The 23,839-nt window shown below is 37.0% G+C and overlaps 1 protein-coding gene and 1 long non-coding RNA gene across 3 annotated transcripts in view; one reads left to right on the forward strand and one right to left on the reverse strand.

The window, feature by feature from the left end:
* FAM83B (family with sequence similarity 83 member B) overlaps positions 1-23,839 on the forward strand; it is a 56,625-nt gene that overhangs the window by 4,170 nt on the left and 28,616 nt on the right. The window contains exon 2 of one of the 2 annotated variants that reach the window (XM_064412212.1): positions 512-1,015. In XM_064412212.1, the coding sequence (XP_064268282.1) occupies positions 572-1,015 (444 nt within the window). In that variant the 5' untranslated portion in view covers positions 512-571. Of the gene's footprint in view, positions 1-511; positions 1,016-19,372; positions 19,489-23,839 lie in introns of those variants that run through there. The other variant, XM_064412213.1, reaches the window with a different exon arrangement.
* Positions 17,551-19,426, reverse strand: LOC135296186 (uncharacterized). Its single transcript, XR_010358233.1, has 3 exons — positions 18,970-19,426; positions 18,393-18,650; positions 17,551-18,279 (listed from the first exon to the last, which is right to left on the reverse strand). It is a non-coding gene; the product is annotated as an uncharacterized LOC135296186 (long non-coding RNA).

Here is a 23,839-nt window from a genome sequence, read left to right on the forward strand (position 1 = left end):
TAATGTATGGAAAAGTAGGAAATTTAATTGGTTTCTGAAGCGTTTCTTTGGACATTACTCAGTTAGTTGTTGCAAAGTGAGTTTTGAAACACAACCTGTAACAGTGTATTGGAACATGCATTGGGTATGTATTGGTGTTACTGGTATGGATGTTTGGTGTACTATGAGCTCTGACACAGCTTGTAATATCAACTTCCTAAAATCACTGAACTATGTGTTTAGTTTACTTTATGTAAAAGCTCTTTATCTCTCAAATATAATATTATCTATCTATCTATCTATTTATCTATCTATCTATCTATCTATCTCTTTAATATTTATCTATCTCTTTAATATTTAATTTTTGGCAACAGTAGTCCCTGAGCCTTTTCAAAATATTTTTAAATTCTTGGAAAATGCTAGAAAAATTTAGAGCAACTTTATCAGAAGAGTATTTTAGTTAATAACTGTGTGCATGTCATAGTTATCTAGAAGTATTTTCATTGTTTTCTTACTTATTTTCTCTTTGCAGATACATTTCATCTGCTCATGAATGGACTTTTAAAAGACTTCATACAAAATACATGTAAAAATGGAAACTTCATCTTTGCTGTCATCCTTACATGATGAATGCAGATCAGACAACTATATTGAACCTCATTACAAGGAATGGTACCGAATAGCTATTGATGCTCTGATTGAAGGAGGTTTAGAAGCCTACAAAGAATTTCTTTCCAAAGAGAGATGCTCAGAGTTCCTAGCAGATGAGGAGATTGATTATATTTTGAACAATGTTCACAAACTTCCCCAAAACACAATTTATTCCTCTAACCATGCCATTGATGACACCTCTTCATCAGGAACCTACTGGCCCATTGAATCAGATGTGGAGGCTCCAAATCTTGACTTAGGTTGGCCCTATCTGATGCCTGGAATTTCTGGTGGCACAAATATTGATCTGCTTTTTCATCCACCACGAGCACAGCCTTACACCATTAAGGAAACTGTTCGGAAGATGATACGAGACGCAAGAAAGGTAAACATGAAAAATAATACTGGGGAAAAGGTGGCAATAATAACAATCTAGTTGGTATTTTATTACATGGGTTTTTAAAATTTTATTTCTGTGCTGGCAGGAAAAATTATCTGGTTGCTCACAATTCAGTAGGAGAGGTTTTCCCAGGCTGAGTTCAGTCCTTTGGTGTCACATGCACCAGTGTTATTAACCTTAATTCAGAGGGACCAAGGGTTAATTGGAGGGATTAATTAACACTGCCATTATAATGAATAATTACCAGTTTACTGTAATGCTGACCAGTGCATGAGAAGTTTGTAGATAATCAGCACACATTTTCTTTGACCTCAGTTGAATGTGCGTTGGTACAATTCTGTATAACTTCAGGATTTATACTAATGTTTCTGTCTTGCATCAGTGGCAACATGCATTGGTTTGGCATGGCAGACAGTTATAAGAAAACACCTCGGTGTTCATCTGACTCACATACCTTGAGAGTCTGTTTTTTGTGATTTTGGCATGTTCTTGCAGAAATCAAACTCTGAATGAAAAAACCAAACTAGACTAAGCAACAGGGAAATAGATCTTACTTGTGTATCTTGCCTTCATTTCTGATTAATGACTAGAAAATTTGGACATTTTCCAAAATGTACCTGTCTCCACTTAGAAGCACTTGTATCTTTGAGTTTCTGGCTTACACCTTAGAGACACAATGTTGCGTGTACAAACCACTATTGCTCTCAGTGTGTCAGCTTAAAACTTTTAAGTTTTAAATTTTTAAAACAATGTCAGTTAAAAAAATCAGAAAAAGTATTAGCATGCAGATCTGTTTGACATGGGTATATAATACCTCTTTAAAAGGTATGACAAACATTCAGAAGTATTTCTGGCAAGTATGTCACACTCTCAAATTTCCCCTGTGAAATACAATTGTGTTTTGCATGACTCTATGAACTTTAAATTGGTAGACTGGGCTCTATCTCACAAACATCTGTAAACACTTCAGTGGCTGAAATATGTGTGTAAATGTGTGCAACAGAAACGGACTGGGCAGGGCAGGGAAGGACTGCATCTTTTTACAATGTCTCTGCCATATTTAGATAAAGCATATAATTTGTTGCCATAATAGACTTATCACTAGGCCTTTTATCTTACAGTTTATAATTTAGAATGACTGTATGTGCAGGGAAGAGTTCATTGATTCTCTCCCTCTTTGTCCCTTTCTGAGTGAGATTTAATGTTTTCTGTTTTGGTATGTAGTGAGACCTGACTGTAAACTGCCCAAAATATTCTTGTCAACTGCAGTTCCTGACCTACCGATGTATCCACAGTAAGGGAAACAACTAAAACACTGTTAACTCTGTTGAGAAGACTAGTTCAGTTTTGTTACAAGTCTTGAAATGCTATGAAGTTAGGCCATTCCCCCTTAGTTTCTTCTTTAATGCAACTGTAGAAAAAAATTAGGTGTGCTTCTTGCTGTGCTTTGGAAAGAGGTTGAATACATTGTGCTCCTTGGTGTGCTTACGTTGCTTCCACTTTATAAAGAGGATGTTTTATGCGTCTCACTGTCAAATCTGACAGCTGAAAAATTTGTTTAGTTCATCAGCACAACCTCAACATCAACAACCATAACACTTTTGATACAGTGATATAGACTGGTTGCTTCAGGGACGAGCAATTAAATCTAAGAGACATAGTGTTGTTCAACCTCTTTTGTCTGCAGATGCAGAGAAAAGTTTTAAATATTTCTGAGTAAGGTAAAGTATTTAAATCATGCTTGACAGTAGGTAATCCCTTTGTAAACAGCCTAGTACACTTCTCCTAAGCCACTTAAAAATGTAGTTATATTAAACAGGTTTCTTTGTTATGTGGTAGTGGAAATGTATAGTCTTGAGACTATTCAAAGGCGAGAGGATAGTGTTGCACAAGAAAAACAGAAACCTGTGAAGAATAAATCAGGAATCATATTCAGCTAACAGAGGTCTAAGCAAAATCTCTGAGAATTTCAGCAAACTTCTGTGTGAAAATAAACAGGCTGTTGGAGGTGGGCATGTTCATATCACTTAAATTCAAGCACCAAGCCTGATTGTCTGAGTTCAGGCATTGATTTCCCTGGGCTACCTGACAGCTCAGTGTAGTAGGAAACCAGCTCCTACAAGGTCAAGGCAGAGAATATTTCTGCACTGATTCACTCCATGAAGGAACCCATTTGATGTGTATTTAAATGTATAAACTATCCCAAAAATTCATGAAGGAGACTCAGCCACTTGAAACCTAGATGCTTTTGAATATTGGGATATATATAAGGATAACATGACATTATTAGTGGACTTATTCTTGACCTCTTTCATGCTTGATGCATCACAGTGTCACTCCTTAAAATGATTATTATGTATGTTAATTTTGACCTTAAGAAGATGTTGTAAACAACATTAAGCAACTTGCTTGCTGACTGATTTTTTCCTGACTAAAGAAAATCATTTGGAAGCCCATGCTACACCAGAATAAAACCAGTGACTATAGAGAAGTGTTGTAATAAAGTCTTGAATACGCAAGCAGCATAAAAATAGACATCACCTTCATTGTAAAATACAGGTGATATAATAGTGGAAATCTTACAGAAAAGTATCAGTACTGTTAGATCCTAGAGAAATGAGCTAACCATTTTAAGGAGATGAATCCATGCTTGTGATATATGTTTCTGAAGGTTTGTTAGAGCAGGGAAGCTGTATTGTGCACAGCATGGCATTACATTGTCACCTACATACTACAGCACTTCTGTGGGAGAGATGTGATGTTAGCAGAGTGCCTTAGGTAAAACCAAGATGTCAACAAGATGGGCTTACAGTTGGTGTAACTAGACCTCATCTCTAAATGATACAGCTTGCCAGCCACCCTCCTCTGTCAACATAACCTGTGTTCACACAAGGAGGCTGTTTGGCGTGACTGTGTCAACTGGGGAGACACGAGTCTTTTTCACATGTTGATATACGCATGTGAGGAAAAGCACTGCAAGGTCTGTCTGACCTTAATGATGGAGACTTTTGTAAACAAGCTGGTAGCCTTATTTCTCTTATGTTTTGGAGGCTTCTACCTTTAATCATTGGCAGGTTTCCGGCTTCTCTGAGGCTCGAGGTGCTCCTACAGCCTGACTCATCATGGCTGGGCTGTCTGAACAGCAACTGATAATGTTTAGCAGTTTTTACTGAGAAGATTATTCATCTGGGAAATGATATCAAGATTATTACTCACCTGTGCCAAGTTGTAGTGGGTTGATGCTGGTTAACATGAAACTTCCTTTTTTTAAGACTCTGTAACTTAAAGATTTCAATAATGAAGTGTTCTCTCCCTCTGTGACTTTTCCTGAGAGTTGCCTTAAAACCATCAGTTATGAGCTTGTGCATGTGTGCAAGAAATCTCTTGTACTATTTTCTCAGGTGTGATTGACAGGGTGAGGCAACAGGGAAGGGATAGGACAGGGCACCAAAGGGACCTTCTGGCAGTGTGTTTTTCTCTTTTACAGCAACTAGATACCTCTGTCGACCATGGATTTCGTTCCTACACAGTTTTAGGGAGAAGGTACATTCAGACTAATATCCAAATAAGGATCTGCTCTTCCTGGAGAGGATTAAAATATGTTTTCTAAAGAACTATGTTGCTTAGACAACCGAAGGGTTACTGGTTTGTACGCATGCCAGAAAAAACTTAAAGACTTTCCTGATGTACTTTTGGGATTTATGATGGAATGTATGAGGTAGCACATTATTCAAAAAAAATGCAATACTTTTCACTGACTTTATTTTATTCAAATATACTAGCAGTCATAAGCCTGGGTTCATGAAGTCAGTGATATTTGTAAGAATATTTTTAAAAATATCATTGCACAGAAGCTTAAATAAAAATTAGAATGGTTAGTGTATTGCAATTTTGGAAGATAAAAAAGGCAGTTGTTTTTGCTGAAATACTCATGATTGGGGTTTCTCATGATGAGAAAACTTGCAAAACTTGGGCCCTTGGGAAAGAATTACGTTATGTACTGTGAATCAGTGTAACTTGTTATTAGTCTTGCTGGACACTGTAGGTAAGCGCTTGGTCACAAAGGTGTTCCTTTGAATTCTCATGAGAGAGAGTTATGTACAAAATCTAATGCCTTGCATTGTTTTCTATAGCAGTGGACCTCATCAAATAAAAACAGTTGATTCGTTTTACAAATATATATAAAAAGGAAAATATTTTCTTTTCCTTTTGTTTTTTTTATTTTGTTGTGTATTGTTTCAAGCAAGAGTGAAAGGTTTGTATTACAGAAAAAAATGATTCACTATTAACTCATTATTATTTGCTATTTATTATTATTATTAATTATTGTTCATTCTTCACTGTTATATACTGTTAATCTCATTTGGTCATGTGTATAATACAATAATAATAGTCTAGTACTGGCTGCAGTCTAGTATGAAAGAAAATCAAATTCTTACATGCTAATATGAAGAGTAATGTTTCTGTACAGGAGAAAACTTGTAGAATATGGATGTGTTGAGCAATCTTTTATTTGTCTTTCACTGGTACTCTTTGCCAACTATTTTAAATATAATTTTAACACAGACTGGAACAATGATAATGAATAGTGCTTGTGGCAGTGCTTGTCTTAGCTCACTAATTGCATCGGTTGAAGCAGATGAGAGAGGGGCTGCACCTTTTAGATGTAAAAACCAGAGCAATCTGCTGAATACAGGGAGAAAGAATAGATAAATATAGTAGTTGTCGCGCTCAGACATTTTCTTTTTTATTTTTAAAGTGTTAGATAATCAGCAGATACCATTTTTTAAGGTGAGAGTAACACACAGAAATACTCAATTTCTGGCTGAAAACATGTAAGGCAGCATTTTCCCTGCCAAGATATTTTGCTCCACAAGGATTTCAGCAGGTGCCTTTTGGTTCAGCTGCTCTGCTGAAGGGTGAATTCATCATTAACTTCCTCTCAAAGTCTCTTAAAAGACTTCCTGATGGTTGAAAACCAGCATGGCAGTCATGTGTATGGTTTCCAGGTGAAACATAATTTTTAGTTTGTGATAGATGTATTTCAGAAAGTGAGATTGTGTCCCATTTTTTCTAATTGCACAGAGTACATGCCATGTGTTGGAAGAAGACTGGTCTTGCTCCTGTTGCTACTGTGTGACCCAGTATCAATTTTTTGTCATCACAAAGTAGCACTGCTCACAATAAGTAATTATTTCAGGCACTGTGTCTGCCTGGATTTGCCTTTGGAGTCTTCACACTGTTTTACTGCCTGTCCCCCTCTCTCCCTGCTGTCCTGCTCCCCCCATGACTGTCCCGGAGCAGTCACAGCAGCGCGCTCCCAGTGCAGGCAGAGAGGACTGCCATCGATGGGGCACATCTGCTGGCAATTTTGTAATCTGGAAAACCTGGGACTTTGGTGAAATCCAATTCTTACGTGCTCTAAACATGAAACTCACAATTTTTCTTGATATTGCTCCTGTTACTTGGGGAGGATACAAAAGTGAAGAGCAAGCAGAGTGCAGAGCCTGGGGAGTGGGAATTTTTGAGAACGTAATTTTTAATTTGTTGTAGTAGTTTTGTATTCACAGGTTTCTATCTTTGCAAGGCTTATGACATCTTCAATACTTGTATTAAAAGATGTAATTAAATAATTTATAGGTATTGCCATTTTTATGTCAGAACTGTGCTAATGTGTTATCAAAATACCACACCTCCATGATGAATTTAAAAATAGAATAAGGAAGATTAAAGGCTAGATATTGCAGGCAGCTGCATTTTTTTATTAACGTTTGTCTCATTCACATACATATGAGAAGTAAGCATGCACATATGCTTTGTAGCAATTCCTTTCATTAAAAGATTTCCTGTCATTGACATAAATCTCTGTCAGTCAAGACAAAAGTGCCATTAAGAAGTCATTTATGCTTTTTGCACATTCAGTAGATTAAAGCGTTCTTTATCATATTCAACAATAACTTGTACTACATTATGCTGAAGCAGTTACAGATCAAAATACACTATAAATACCTAACTGTTCATTTAAAATAATTTTGCCCAGCAGAATGCTTCTTTCAGTGCCCAGACTAGTGTATTTGAGTTTTGTCTCTCTCCTTTTCTTGCTTGTCCAAAAAATACTGATTATGTTGAAATGCTGTTTTTGTTCTTATGAATTCCTCTCCTGAAGAGATCTCCATTTTTCTGGTTTTTTTTTTTTTTTCAGCCAGGAAACAATCTTGCCTGAAGAACTATAGCTCCAATCACATTCATAAATCCATAAGCCTTTTTTCATCTTTTGCAGTTTTAGCATAACTTTTGAGCTCATGATAGCTTTCCAGCACAGCCAGTGATGCTCTGAGTGGGACATATTTAGGGTAATTTTAAACTTTGAACTTGTTATGTATCAGAATTTGGAAAGTAAAATATTATATTATCTGTGGTAGAATTTTAAATGAGCATAGCTTTGTGTGCAGATACCTGCAGCCCTGAAACAGTATTTGTGTAACACAGTGTGATAGAATCTACATAGAAAGTGGAGAAGTGCTGACCAAAAAAGTTCAAAATTTCCTATTCTTCTGTTCGGAAAGAGTGGGATTGCCAGTGAGTTACATGTATTAAGTTTCCTCATATATCAGATTTAAGTAGAAGTAGCTACTTCTCTTGTAACTTCAGAGCAACTTGCTTAATGCTGCGTTATTTTTCTTGAGGAGTACTGCAAGTATTCCAGCACAGATGGTAGACGAGTCAAAGTACACTTTAATATTTACCTCTCTGAAAGTAGTGCAGACCTTGCCCTAGATAGCTGTGTAGTCATGCCTTCCATTTTAGCCTGTTGATAATGTATCTATACCCATTTTCTGTATCTATAACAATTTTCTAATAAAGATGCAATAAAATTGCAAGAGAAGCTAAAGTCCACATTTTCAGAAATGTTTTCAATGTGCCTGAGACCTCAGAGTGCTTTTGCTCTCTAAAACCCTAGTGTAATTTACCTTTGGAAGGAAGGAAGCATTGGCATCACAGCCATAATAGGGTGTAACTGGTGCTGAGCTTGCTGCTTTACCATAGGATCTGCAGACATCCATAAAATGACTCACCTCAATAGACCTATCCAAAATAAATAATTGCAAGATCTGGCTATTGCTTGCTTGATCAACAGTTAATAATTTTTCAGTATACAATCCACTGATCAGTAGGCCAGCTGAATTTGTAGTAGTTTTATTTACATTATAAATACAGAATTATAAGCAATCAAACTATCTATCTCTGCTTTCCTTGCCCTTGTCATCTTTTCCCATATCTTAGGTGTTTGTTTTCTGTAGCAGTGAACGTTATTATGTTTCACTGTGTGTCTGTATATCCTACACTTTTCTGCTGTCCTAGTCTCCCTGATTGGTGCCAGCCAGTACAGACATACCACTACTATAATATAAACAGTAGATTCAGAATTTGTATGCTCTCCTTTATCCTTAGTCAGCAAAGAGCATAACCAAAGTGTGTGTGGTTCTGTAAATGAGACTACTGAGCATTAAATTAATATAAATCATGGTTGTTTTTTTTTTAAACAAACAGCTATAAACCAAAAGTGTGAGAATATTATACATTAACAAACAGTACTCAGAGCAAGTAGGGGCCATTTTTTATTTTCTTGCCTCTGTGGTTTTAGTTTCTGACAAAAATTACTGTTGTACATTTGTAATTGTGCAGACTAATTTCTGATGAACATCAGTACTTCCCTGATAAAAGTTGCAAAACTGTAGCTGTGTAATGCTTACTTTTCAAATATATTTGTAAAAGCATGAAGCATTTCTTAGCTTCAGATAAGAGGGGTGTGACGTATACAGGGTGTTCTCATACCTTATCTGGAAGCGGGTTATCTTAACCAGCTCTGTCTCTTGGTCTGGAGTGCTTGTGCTGACTGCCCAGAAGATCTATGGTGGGAGGGAACAGAACAGATTCCTCAAAAACAGGGTCCATGGTGACCCCTGCTTTCCCCAGAAAGGAGTGAAGGCATGTATCTGCCTTCAGAAAGCTTCTTGGTGCATCTTTTATCCAGGGATTTTTGCTAGCTGCAGCACCAGATCTCCTCAGGCCTTTTCACTTCTGCCAGTGATCCTGCTGTCAGAGACGAAGCTGAGTGATAGGATAATATGAGAAGTTATGCACCATATCTCTTAGAGATGAAAAGAAAACTTTGAGATCTGCATCATCCCCTAGCAATCAGGCTTGAACAGTAGCACAGGATTGTGTGTTCAGGTAGCCAAATAGGTGTGCCTTCAGTTCAAACAGCAGATACAACATCTCTGCCCTATTTTCATTCTGTTTCCTGGAGCTGCAGGCACTCATTGCTAGGAAGGCTGCACTTCAGCTCAATAAATTCCCTTTATAGCTTAAGCACTAGGTGAAGCCATAAGACATCACCTTTGAATTCAGGTGAATCTGAGTGGCATCAGCCCACAGAAGGCATTGTAGTTAGTGAAGCTTTTGATGCTTGATAAAGAAGAAATAATACAGAAGATGAGATGAAATAACCAGCACAGAAGAAAATTATGATTCTCAGTGGGACCTTTCTCAAGAAATTCCCATTTAGGGACTCAGCTCTTCTTGAGCTGTGCAGAACTCCCTGTTAGTGAGCTTTGCCTTCTGATTAGAGACATCCGAGACAGCAAACAGAAGTTACAGTGTCAAACCAGCAGCATTGATTTATTTCAAATGCCAGAGAGATGCTGCTTGTCAAAGCAGCTAGGTCTCCATCCAGCATGAAAGAGCACAGTATAATATCAGAAGCTGTCTGCTGTTCTGATAATTTCCTGTCACTGACTAATGGTGGATTAGCACAGGCATGCAGTAATTGCCTGAAAAGTCACTCTTAAGGGCGTGGGTTTTTTTTAAATAACAGACAGGCCTGTGTGGCTGCACAGAATGTGTTTGATAGAGATCAGTAACCTTTGTTTGCTGAGGATGGTCCTAAAAATACAGCCATCTACAAGTCCAGCTTTTACAGCAGTATGTACTCTAACAAGTCTACAGACAGTTGTTTTAAAACATAACAAAAACTATGTTATTTTGCTCAATGGATATACTTTTGAAATGAAAAGACTAAGCATAAATATGAAACTGGGAATTATGAGTGATTCTTCTATTTGTTTGTTTATTTTCTATCACCCTATTTCATGTTTTAGCATAACATGAGCACCAGTAATATCACTGTATTTTCTAATGGATTTTATGATGCATAAAATAATTGCAGTAATATCATCATGTATTCTGTTAATGACTTCTAGATTAATGAATATCAGTAAGCCACTTGTGCCAGAAATCTCATTAGTCAGAGGGTTTGATTTCTTATGCATAAGTTTAATGACGACAGTTCAGTCCAGATCTGAAGTGCCATATGATATTGCAATCACCCATTACAGGATTTCTGTCCCAGGTAAAGGCCCTGTTCTTCATCTTGGAGTTAGAAGAGTTAAACAGTGTTTTTGCTATGAGTTCTTAGAGCTCAGGAAGCTCTTTCTGTGTGCATGCCAGAGCCTTTCAAAGCCAGAGCTCCAGGTGCTTTTTGGAGAAAGGAGAGCAAAGGAAGGAAAAGATGTGCTGCTGTTCTTGGGTGTTGGGTAAGAGGTATGTCAGAGGAGCAGAGATCCTGCCAGTCCTTCCCATTGATTCTTTTTAGAAATCAGTGCAGCAACTAAACACTGTTTTCGATGTTCTGAGGGACCATAACACTCTGGAGCCTGCACCCAGGGTGAAAATGCTGCCAGCTTGAGGTTACTGCAGTCTTAGAACATCATGTGGACGGAGACAGCTTAGGACATGCACAGATGGACCAATGTTTGAATCAGCTGGGCTCCACTCTGTGGTGGTGAGCACTGATCAGAAGTAGCTTCCTGAGATTCTGTATCAAAGGGGTGGGAGTAAGGCACAAAAACTGTGCATACTGAAGTGATCATCCTTACATACCTGGCAGGAAACCATCATACATTTCTGGTCATAGCCCCTCTTTCATTTCCCTCCCTCTTTGGCCCCCTCTCCATCTCTGTCCCTTGGACATCCCTACCTCCTCTGTCCTTCCTCCTTTCACTGTGCACCTCAGACAGAGGTGAACACTTGCTGCCTGCTCTAGACACTTGTGGCATCTTTCTGGAAAGCAATTCCAGGTGGGACATCTGGAAACAATATCTCCCTCTTAGGTCAGTAAAGACATGTGGCTGCCCTGGAGAGTGCCAGTCAGCATACAGAGCTTGCAGTGTGTTGTTTGTGTCAGTTCCCTGTCCTCTGTCACTACCTGTAAGAACTTGTAAAGCACCAACATGATGCTAGAAACACAGCACTGCTTTTGAGTTGCTAATCCAATCAATTTTATTGCCAGATTTCTGATTTTTATTATAAATTGCATCTCTGATATTAAGTATTAGGAAGGTATATTTTCTAAACAGGACTATCTTACTGAAGTTTTTGGCAAAAATTACAAAGTTTGGAGATTGAACAATTGTGTATCAGAAATTACAGTAGGCTATTTAATTACAACTGTGACTTGTATACAAAATTGCTTTTCATCTCATTTTATCAAACAGTACATCTAATAAAATTTTACAAGATTTTTTGGGGAATATTTAGTAAAGGGAAGAGAGACAAAAATAATATCTGCTCAATAAAGACACTTTTTTTTTCAGCAAGCAAAATTAGATCTGTAATTCTGGGAGGATTTAAATACTGTAATTTGTGTACATGAGAGGTTCTATTAGTTTGACATGCATATGTTTGCAGGATTGATGCCTAGGGATATGGCCATATATCATTAAGGATCTGATTTTGAAGGTTTAATTAATTTATTTCTCTTAAATCATGCCACAGTACATTTGTAGTCCAAAATGAGCTACATCGTCAGGTGATTGCATCCACTGTGAGCACCTAAAAAAAGAACAACGTGTCCAAGCAGACTGCTGCAATTCTTTTATTCTAAATAAAAACTGTGTTGAATGACTGAATATCTGAAAGCCAAGCAAAGCCATGAAGCCAGTGGAATGTTTTCCTTTCTCCAGGTGCTATTCCATCCCTTTACTGACCCCTGCATTCAGGCCCAGCTGCCACAGAAGTGGGACGGGTGCACATATTAATGTTATAGAAGATAGGCTGGTCCTTCAGAAGGAATACAAGAGTGAGAATTTATCATGTTGATACATTAAGAGCAAGAACGGGTTTTGCCAATATAGAATGTCTGTCAAAGAACATTTTATTCTGTAGTTTCCTGTAAATAGCATCAACCAAAATGATTAAGTCCTCTGCTAGCAAACCTTAACAGTTTATATGGGGAATACAAGCTTTATTCTGCCACATTACACGTTTACTGAGCTCAGTTACACTGCAAGGAAAATTCCATGGAAAAGTTTCTCAATTTGTACTCTTAAGTACAAGTTAAGGCTTTAAAAATGATTGCAAAATGTATTGCAAAAAGCACACGTGCACTTTTCCATGTATGCTGGTATGCAAGCAACAAAAACAAAATAAAAATGAGTAAGAAGCGAACTTCTGGAGTTTAATTATTGTGGTAGAACTGTCCAAAATACTTTATGGATTTTGTTTTTTAAATGCTCCATATTCTTAAATTAAAACAAAACAGTTACCTCGAGAAATGGACAATTATGACATGTTGATACAGAATGGTGTGTACATAGGTAGGTCTACCTATTTTGATTTTTCTTAGTGGTGTTTAAAAAATTCTAGGGGTCAGAATTTCAGTCTGCAAAATTCTGTGCAGAGACCTTGCTCATACTGTCTGAAGAGGTTATTTGCTAAATTTAATTATACAAAGTAGTCTTTTGAATAAAAGAATACTAAAATAAAAGAAGTAAACAGTTTAATGTGTTGGTGTTTAAAAAATTCTAGGGGTCAGAATTTCATAGTCTGCTAAATTCTGTGCAGAGACCTTGCTCATACTGTCTGAGGAGGTTATTTGCTAAATTTAATTATACAAAGTAGTCCTTTGAGTAAAAGACTACTGAAGTAAAAGAAGAAAACAGTTTAATGTGTTACTGTCTAGTTCATAACCCAGCCATCTATTTTAAGGTACACTGCACATAACAAAAACAGAGATGATTTGAAGAGAGAAAATATCTAATTTTTGAAATATGTAATAACAGTATTTTAATGCAGGCACTGAAGTTACAAAGCTAAATACTCTATCTGAAAGCCTCATTAGAAGATAATCCTTGTCAGACTTTTTTCCATAGAATATAATTAGGTTGAAAATGCCACAAAAAGATAGGTGTTTAAAGATTTGGGGGGATTTCCAGTTAAGCACATTCCAGGAGCATAGTTATAGTTACCTGTTGTGGAAATATGATACTGAATGAAAAGCTGTGGCATTTTAATTCCTAATGCAGAAATCTTTCTGACCTGTTTTAAAGAAGTAACAATGGCATTGTTGGCTGCTTTTCATTTCACACTGATGTTCATACAGACATTCCAGTCTTAAAAATTCAAATGGAACTTAGTCAGAGCTGCTTTTTCTCATGCAGTGTGTGTGGGGATTCATAATATATATAGTGCATGCAAAAAGAAACAGACATGGATTTAAGCATAACTTTTCCTTACTCAGTAGATCTGAATCTGGCAGTCTCTTTGATCAGTGTTGGCTGAATCTGTGTAAGGAATCTAAAATTTTCCCTGAAGAAAAGAAATCCCTGATATGGTACAAAAAAGCTTCTTGTTGATGCCTATTGGAGGCACTGCTATACTAACAGTGGAGAAGTTTCTGAAAATTATGCTAAATATACTTCAGTTTGGAGATTATGAAAGAAATCACTTTGACTAGAAGCTACTTCTCTAGTGAGAAATCTGGAAATATAGAAAGCATTGTAACATAAAAGTTAAAAATAATCCGGTACTTTACTTTTTTTCCTAATTTAGTGACTTCCACTGACTGCCTTAAATTACAGTAAAAATACACCGGTTTATATTTTTTCTTTTTCAACAGCCATGAGTAAAGCAATTACAGTGTAAGTAATAAGCATTGAACTATTGAACTATTCTGGTTTTGGTTTTAAATTGCGGATCTGTGGGTCTAAATTGGATTTTGGCCTGAAACTGTAAAAATGCAAAGCAACCTATTTTGATCCATTTTATACTTATAAAATACATAGATGCAATAAGAGAAATCTCTTAACCTGTTGAAAAAAAAGTAAGAACTGACATTAAATATTTCAAAATAATCTGTATTAACAGGTTACAAAATATTTATATAAATAAATACACACACACACACACACACGAATTTCATTGAAAAACTTGCTGTCAGCAGTGCCATAAGCTGAAATGCAAAACACCGGTGAATATGATGTGTGCCAAAAATCTTTCATTGTAATTATGAACATAGTTAACTAAATTAATGCATTATGAAAATTGAGAATATTTCACTTAGGACAGTTTAATTAATTTCAAAGTCATGCTTGGCTCTTGAAGGTCAGCAGGTTGTCCAGGAAGGATTTTAATGGTAATAACTGTACACTCCTTTTTCCTTCCATTCTCAAATTTGTTCAAGACCACAAAACTGACAAAATCCCAATTTAAATGTTTCATTTGTTTTTGAGTTGTAAAATATTCCTTGGTGTTTCACAGAATCTGCAGTTTTTGCTTCTTTGGTGGTTTTTAGGCATGCTTTGGGCTTCTCTGTGCCTGGGAATTTGAAGTGAGTGGCTCTTTGCATTGTAATTCCTATGCTCCAGGTTTAGTCTCCTTAAAATCCCAGGCCTTTAGTTTTGAGCTCATTATAGAGACATGGTCTTCTCCTAAGACTAGCAGTCATTCTGGTATTTTAATGAATGCTATTTTTTCCTATAAAGCAGTCTTCTGTACTTCTTGATTATACCACTGCTTGTACTGTGTTCGTGTGTCCTCTTTTTGAGCCTTGTCATTGCTTTCCTTTTCAGATATGATTTTCTAATTGATTTTACTGGGAGTTGTTTTGAAAAGGAGCTGGGTGAGCCTGTTATCAGCGTTTGTAGTCTTTAAAAACTCATAGCTTGTTTGGGCTCTCCCTGTTCATCTTTGCAGCCATTTCTGGGCTGTGAAATCAGCAGAGGCTGATAAAGCAGAGAGATTCACAGGTTTTGATGTCAGAAGGGACTGTAATCATAATGACATCTGACTCCCTGCACAACACAAGCCTGACAGTGTTGCATCTTGAAAGAACTAAGAATAAATCTGACCTTAAAACAGGAGGTGCTAGTCTTGCCATCAACACTTTTGGGTAACTAATTCATAATTGCCCAGGAGATGAGGGTTTTTGGACAATCACGTTGCTCTAAATGATGGAATTTTCTTGAGGAAACCCAGGTTCCAAGCCCAGACCAAGCCTGCTTGAGCTTTCTGCTTGTGTATCTCATCAGTCAACATGACAGTCAGCCAAAAGAGAAGGTGCAGAGAATTCTAAATGCAGGACTGGAGGGTGAGGTGAGGCTCGGGCTGATCTGTAGCTGCAGAAGTTGCTTTCATAGGGACCTTGGGCTGCTCAGCCTCTCCACAATCCCTGGCTGTTGGCCTCTGAGAAGCTGCTCACACAGCAGGGGTCAGTGCACAAGGGCACTACGAGGAGCAGGGTGTCCTCACCTCCTCTGAGCATCACCTTAGCGTGACCAGGGTGTTTGCAGTGGCAGAGCTCATTAGCAATGGGCTGACTCAGGTGTCCCTGCACAGGACAGCAGCGTGACACACACACACACCTTGTTCAGTTTCCCAGATAAAAATAGATGCAATGTGTTATTCTTGCATTTATGGAGTGGTTTGCACTTTACAGAGGAAAAGCTTTCTGTGTGCATTTAAGTGTTAACTTAAGAGGAATTTAAAAAGAGGCTTATTTTTTCTGGTAATTCTTCCAGAGTCTTTTATGACAAAGAATAATAGAAACAGATTTCAGTAAGTTTCTGGTTTTTTAATTGTTCCAGGGATGATTTGGGAGGTTTTAAATAACATTACTCTATTAAAAATATATTTATATGCTAATATCTTCTGGAAGTGGATAAATTGGGAGTGATTTACATGTTTTTTTATTCCCTGCATTTGTCTGCATTCAGAGGTCTTTTACATCCTTTAAAAAATATGGCAGTTTTTGTATGTTTTTATTTTTGTTGAATATAAAAAAATTCTGATTAAATATGTTGGTCTAGGACTTGGAAGACTTGTATACAAATTCCTTGCAGAACACAGACTCCTCATCTAAAAATATGAATATAATCTCAGAGTGATTTGTGAAAACATATAGATAGTTTGGTATACTATGCTAGGGGTAGGGAACAGATTCAAGAGCTTATGCTGAAATCTACCTTTTTCAGGTGCTTCCAATAGTTTAAAACTTTATATTTTGCATTGACCTTTTGTGTATTTGTTTTGTCCATGAGATTGTTTGCTTTAGAGCATTCAAGCAGAAATATTTCAGTAACATCCAAATATGAAACAGAGTTGTTTGCTTCCCCGTTATCTGCCCATCTTCTGATGTTACTTTTCTTCGTAATGCCCCTCTGTTCATGAGAAACAAGAAAATAACTTTTTTGTTGTTCACTTGAAATAGGGTTTCTAATTCAGGTTGCATTTCAGCAAATGCTCAGTCACCCACAGAAGTGTCATGAAAGTCTCAGCTTTCCATACCTGATTCATGTTTCATTGCAAAAGTTGTTCCTGTGTTAGTGAAAATTATGTATATTGCACATCTAAGATTGAAAAGAGACTGGAGTATCTTTTAATTACCAACTGCTAGTCACAGTAAACAAAAAATTATCATAGACTCACTGAAAAATTCCTTCCTGACAGCTGTACTTCTTGAGTGAGTGCACACTGTACCAATATCTGAAAGCAGATTCAGAATTACAATGAGAGACTCTGAAGAGCAGGAAAAGGTATACACCTTTTTAAGTGAGAAAGAAAAAAGGATAAAAACTGTCCTGTTACTACAGTCTGATGTGATTGTTCTTTTTTTCATTTGTCGATACAGTGCTGCTTTGAAACTTTTTATCTAAAACAAATAGGGAAATAATAAAATGGGTTTTTTCAGTCAGTGTGTGTGCACATGTGCACATTCCTCTACCTGCACACTGTGCTACAGAAAGTGTGGATTCCATGCATGCACACAGGCACAGGGAGCAGAGCAGTCTGGGATGGGCAGAGGCTTTCTGGCATGAATTTGAAGTGGGGAGGTTACTCAAGGGGACATGTTTCCTGAGACCTGAAAGGTACTGGGTAATAACAAATGTTTATTTGAAAGGCACTACTTTGCATTGAAAAGCAACACTTTACAAAGTGTTCTTTGAATAAAATGTTCACCTCTCCTCCACAGATGCATATTGCATGTTCTCACCTCCATCCTTACTCCAAACTGAAGTTTTCTCATATATTTAGCTATTAGCATGCTTGGCACATTTTCCAGCAGAGCCAATTTGCCAGTAGAACATGGCTTAATGTAAATCCATGGGTGGTTTGGTCAGTGGTGTTTCCGCTTTCACTCCATGTTATTAGAAGGTTCTGCTTTTGATGGCAAAATAAGTGAATTTTCCTCTCAGCCCCTCATGTTTCCTAGCATATATATCCTTGAGGTACACAGATATTCAACACTGGAATGTTTTGTGGCTACAGGGGTTTCACTGGCACAAATAGACAGCAAATCTTGTAAAGAAAGGCGCTGGAGAGCTGCAGTAGGTGTCCCTGTGACTGATTTTCTTCTTCCTCCATTCTTAAATTCAGGTATTAGCTGTGATGTTTTGGAGAATACCACCTTGCTCTAGCAGGAGTTTTGCATTTCTTGCTGATGTTCACCAGGCTTCCTGATTATATCTCTGATTATCATTACCCAAATGGAGGTTAGGTGTGTGTGTGTGAACTGGCATGCAATGCACATTAGGAGGAATATTTTGTAGAAAGGGAAATGCTCTCACATACATGAAGCTGTACAGTGGAAGACCTGTCATCACATGTTTCTCTTTTTCTTAAAAAAAACCCTATTAACTTGCCATTAACTTGGTCAGTAGTTCAATTGAGTATAAAGGGTTCAGTTACTTGCACAGTGATAACTCATTTATTTGAATAAGTGCTCATTTTAATGATTCTTGAATGAGTGCTTCATTATACATGCTATCCTTGTGAGAATGATAAAAATGAGAGGAGCAGACCATAGTGCCCATCTGTGGCTGAGGCAGATGGAATCTGGGTTGCGGAAGGAAGTCTTGCAGCCTGGCTGTGTCTGCTCCTTCCCAGATGTGTCCTGGAAGTGGCCTAGGGCTCTGATTTAAGAAAACATTATGAATACGCTTAATTAACTTGTAACCATCAAAAATAAACTTCTACATTTATTTGGAAAGAGTATTAGATAGCAAAGATGGAGTATTATAAATACCTGGCCAGACTTTATCACAAGGATCAAATAATCTTTCTTCTGATTTTGCATAATTGTAGTATCAAATTGCAAGTGATGAATTAATACTTGTGTGGTCTTGTGGAAGAGCTGTACAGATCAGTGAAAGCTGATGCTAACTGTATTTTCAAAATAATAGTGTCACCAAGATAATTGTAAAGCTGTATTGCTTCTTGCTTGACAGAGGTGGTTATTTAAAAGTCAGCTCACATAGAGACAAAAGATCAGTTGAGCAAAAACCTGGCAGAAACAAATAAGAAAGAAGTGTTTCTTTAAATTCTTTTTCACTAGTGTCTTTTAATTTCATTTCTTATCCCTTGACTAGCAACTCCCTCAAATACCTTACTACCTGTGCAGGATTCACACTCAAGCAAGAATTGTCACTTTAAAAGCTTTTAAAGGATTTTAAAATTGAAATTATTTTTATAAATACAGTATTTTTAAAGCATAGCATCGGTACTGAAATTATAACACTTTAAAAATAATTTTACTTGTAATTATTTTATTGTTTTTGTTTTTAAGTGCTGCATGTGATCAGAAATTAAATTCTGTTTAGTACCTTGTTTAGTTCCAGTTCACAATTCACTCCACTGGGGCTACAAGAATTGCAGCATTACTTATCTTCTTCATTTCAGTTTGCTTCACGGGAGGTTTGAGCAGGGTTTTTATAATTGCTTCCCTACTATTCCAGACATCTTGCTCCATATGTTATTGTGCATAAAAATTTAAATCTGTTTTCTTCCTGAAAAGCTGCGCATAATTACTTATTAACAAGACTAATCTTATTCTTATCTTTAGGACATTCTGCTGATGCTTTCAGACCAGTCTGCAATTATTTTTTTCCTTTTTCATTTAATCTATAATAAATAATCAAGTATGCCAGGGTAATGGATTTCACCTGAGGACCTGAACATGATTTGCAGACAACAATTAATTAATTAGTTTCAAAACCTGTCTTAAATAGGTGAAATTGAAATGCAGTCTGCCAGCACACAGTCATTAGCAGTATGTTGCACAAGTAGCTGTGGCTGCTCTATGAGCAGGTGGTGTAATCTGCTTCTCTTGACTATCAGGGAAGGTAGGTGCTCAATTGGCAACATGTTTAAAAAAGTAAATAGTTTAAATCATCTGGTTGCTTACTGGCATTCAGATGTAACTGTGTGCCATATGGACTTATGCAGGCTTACATTATGTCTGTGATACATGTTTCAGAATAGTGATCTGACGTACTTGCTGTTGCCTTTTTTGCAACATAAGTGTTACTACAGGTGTTGTCCAGTCGTTCTATTTTTACTTGTAAATGCATTTTACTATATAATGTAGCTAAACTGGAAAAATTTTAAAGGTAAACAGAGAATCTGGCAGAGCTAAACCTTGCAGAAACTTTTCATTATTCATCCTCGCTTATTTATACCAGAGGATCACTGGCTTTCCTTTTTACTGACCCATCACTGACCTGTGGCCAGTAATTTTAAACAACCTGCATTCTGTATTTTTCTGGTTTACTCTAACCATATTACTGCTTGAGTTGGCCTCCTTAAACATATTTAGGTATATCTATAGAATTTGCAATTAGTAGCATTGAAGCAAATAGTAGCTGTACCAGGAGTCAAAAGCTTTGTTGTGAATATCATAAGGGTATAGTCATAAATGTGGAATAAAAAGGGGAGTATTTTTAAGCTTGTATAGAATGCATAGGAGCCCATTTTAAGCCCACATTCAGTATCTAATATCAGGTTTTTTTCAGTCTCAAATTTAAATCAGTTTGGAGTTCCTCCCTTGAAAAGAGGGAAGAAGGGACAGAAAGGGAGAAAGAAAGAATTCAGGGAGTGAAGTGGTAGAGGGAAGAGGGAAGTAAGGCAAAGGCAGTCACAGAAGGAAGGGAAGGGGGAACAGAAATAGGCCATAATAATCTGTGAAATATAGTGGGTTTGCTTCCCCTTTTGTGACAGCTGTATGAAAATCTTTAATATCATTGAGCCTTAGTGGCTTCTAGAAATATGTAATCAAAATGTTTTCATTGGAGAACTACTTTACACATCTGACCAATAGCCAGGCCTTAAGTGTGTACACCTCATGTGTCTTTTACTGCCTCTCAATCACATGTATGAAGCTGAATACAAAAGCTGTATTTTGAAAAAGGATGAAATAAGCAATATTTGAAAAGGTGTTTTCCCATTTACCATTTCCTAAATATGTGATTAGCCTTCATTTCTCTATTAATTGACACTTTTGTTGGTTTTCCTTTCAGAAGTCAGGCTGAGCAACAAGCTTGGATCATCAAGCTGTTTCTTAAATTGTGGCCATAAGCATTATTTCCCTGATACTCAAAAGTTTAATTAAAAATGACCAACAGCAAAATTATTTTGCTGTCTTGCATGTGATCCATCCAGGTCTGCTAATTGCAGTGCAACAAATACTACTCTATTGCAGTAGACTGTAATGTTCCTTCTTAACGAAATTTTGCTACTACTTTCCAAAGATTAACAGGAGCCTCTGTTGAGGTTTCCTTTCTTCACTTCAGTATTACCTTCTCTAGACCATGAACCTAGAGGAGGTTTTTAACCAGAATTGCTTCTAGTCTCATTTGGGGTTCTGTGGACATACAACAATGTCTTCTGCAAGGACTCCCAATTTTATACTCCTCTTTTGTTCCTACATTTATCTCTGAAACACTTTCTCTACCAGTGTTCCTTATGCAGTCTGCCTTTTGGAAGAAGTTTTAAGTGTCTATAGAGGACTGACCTTCAACAATTAATGATACAATTAGGACTTGTTTCTCAGTATTAAAGTCATTAAGTCAGTTATATAATCAGGTCATTGGTCTGCAGCCCTTCACTGATTTGAAATCTAGTGACTGAACTTTTTTTTTTCTTGGTTTGGTTTTTTGGGTTTTTTTTTTTGTTTTGTTTTGTGAGTTTTTTTTATTTTTTGTTGTTGTTGTTGATGATTTAAATTGGGCACTGCCTACAAAAATACATTTGTTTTCTTGGATGCAATACCTTCCATGTTAGAAAATATTAGTCTTCGCATGAATTTGTGTTTGCTTGATGCAGGGTCACCCTGGTGGTTTTTTTTTTTTTTGCTAAAAATGTTGACAGGCCATCCATGTGGACTGTGCCTAACATACTGCATATAGGTATTCCAGAGTCTATCTTTCTGAATCATAAGCCACTCTGAAACACATCAGGTTTGTTTGCTGACTTGGATACACCAAAATTTTCATGTGCATAGAAATGCAAAAATAAGTGTTTTCTGCTTTTGAGACACTTAATTTCATCTAACTCCATTCTTTTCCAGCATCCACTGTGGAGTCAGTCAGCAGTTTCCACCCCTGTGTTACATATTTGCCTTTCTTTTGGATTCTCTTCTGTGCAAGTTGTTCCTGCTGTACCTACTTACTCTTGTAAGCAAGAGCACAAGATTTCAGGCAATTTGCTATTAAGGTCTTAAGGATGACAAACAATACACAGCTCTTGCATAAGCAAACTTAAAAGCAAAGTTATCCTTCCTGCTCTAGAAAAGTTGGTCTGAATCATCTTTTTTTTTCCTATAAATCTGCCTTTGATGAAGAGAATCTTTCATTGTTTCCAAGTGACTAATTAACGAATGCCAGCAAAGTTCTATACTTTAAGAAGTGCTTTTGTTATAGATTAAAGTTCACAGCCTGTAAATGTTCATTTATATTGTGGGGTTTTGTACATTGTCTAGCATTTTTCAATATATAAACTCTCAGGAAGAGGGGGTTAGTATTGAAAATGTATACAGGATTCTTGAGGAAACCTGAGTGAATCAGTGGGAAGGCAAACTGACTCAGAACTGCATTCCCAATCTAAGAAAACCCGCCAAAATGTACAGTTAAAGGTGGCAAACCGCCAAAATATTCGCTAGAATTGTTATCTAGATTAGCTGAAATCTCATACATTTACTTTAACTCTTTGATAGGCAGTCAATTATTTTAATATTTCTTGAGAAAAATTACAGGAAGAGCCCTTAGAAGTATTAATGTCCAATCTAGTTAACTGTGGCACGAGAAGCATTTTTATGCAGGAGTAATTTGAAAGGGCAATTTTAGTGCATTTTAAAAATTGCTTTTGTCCCTTTGCCTTCCCCTTATCCCCCCTGCATTTGAGGTATTCCTTTCTCTTATTCTCAGTGTGAGATAATTATTTCAGGTATTTAAAGAGTTTTTAACCTTGCAGTAGTAACTCACACTACTGAGACTTTTAAACAAAATAATTAAGACTTATCACGCTGTTGTGCATTGTTTGTTTTTGTGCAGTCGCTAAATACACACACATGAATATGTAAGTGCTTCTACTTATAAAGAAATTTAAAATAAAAAGTGTAACATTATAATAGTAATTCAAGTAGCCTAAACATTCACTAAATATTAAGGGATCCCATGAGAACCCACATATTGAAGCTGTTAATACTTTCAAATAAAAAAAGTATTTCTGAAGCAGCAAGTCTTTGAAATTCATCATAGAGAAAGCCAGAGGCTAGAGAAGTACCTTTGATTTTTGTCATGAATTTCCATTGTGGTATAGCAGAATTGTAGGCCATCAGAAATCCTGGCATTTCCTTTCTGATTGCTTTCCTCAGAAAAAGCTTGGCAGCTTCTCAACATAACAACTGAATATGAACATTCTGAAGAGCTAAATACAAATATTAGAATCTTGCTACCCAACCAGCTGCAGCCCACATGGCACTGGGAATACAGCAGCGATACCCGTGGCAAGAGAAGAAAGGGCAGAGGAAGGTCCCTGATGTGATGTGTTCCCTCCATCTTGCCAAGGATTTGCTATGCTGCCTTATGTCCTTTCCTGTAGGATCTCTGCCTGCTTCTGTTCTCAGTGACAATACAGAATACAACTTGCTTGCTAAATACCAAAAGCATTGTAGTTGTTGATGGGAGCACTGCAAGCAGGAAGGAAAGTATTAAAGTTGAGCATTGTGAATGTTTGTTGTTTTAATCATGCATGACAGATTTTTGCAGATTTAGGTAAATATTTTCTTGTCTATGGTGTGCCAGCACTGAGCAGCAGCTGGTTCTTTGCAGATCCTTCATTCCAAGGATTAGGTTTATAAATGCTCTTTGGAAAGTCCCCATGAAGAATGCCTGGAATATCCCCTTTCATCTTCTCATTGCCATGACTTGCTGACACTCAATTCTGCATGTGTGGAAGTAAAGCTTCAGAGGAATTAGTGCCTCTGCTGCTGGCCAGAGTGAGGAAGTGTCTCCTGTAATTTGGTCAGCTCACGATGAGTTCTTATTAATCCTTCAGCCAGAATAACAACTACCAAACTCATAGATAAAGATCACATTTATAGAATTAATGCAGCTCACTCCCATCGGTTTTGCAAGATAAAATTCCCAGTTGCCTGAATTTCAAGACGTGACAGAGAAGGCGTCACTTTAAGGTGTT

Source organism: Passer domesticus, chromosome 3 (genome assembly GCF_036417665.1).
Source record: "Passer domesticus isolate bPasDom1 chromosome 3, bPasDom1.hap1, whole genome shotgun sequence".
Lineage (NCBI taxonomy): Eukaryota > Metazoa > Chordata > Aves > Passeriformes > Passeridae > Passer > Passer domesticus.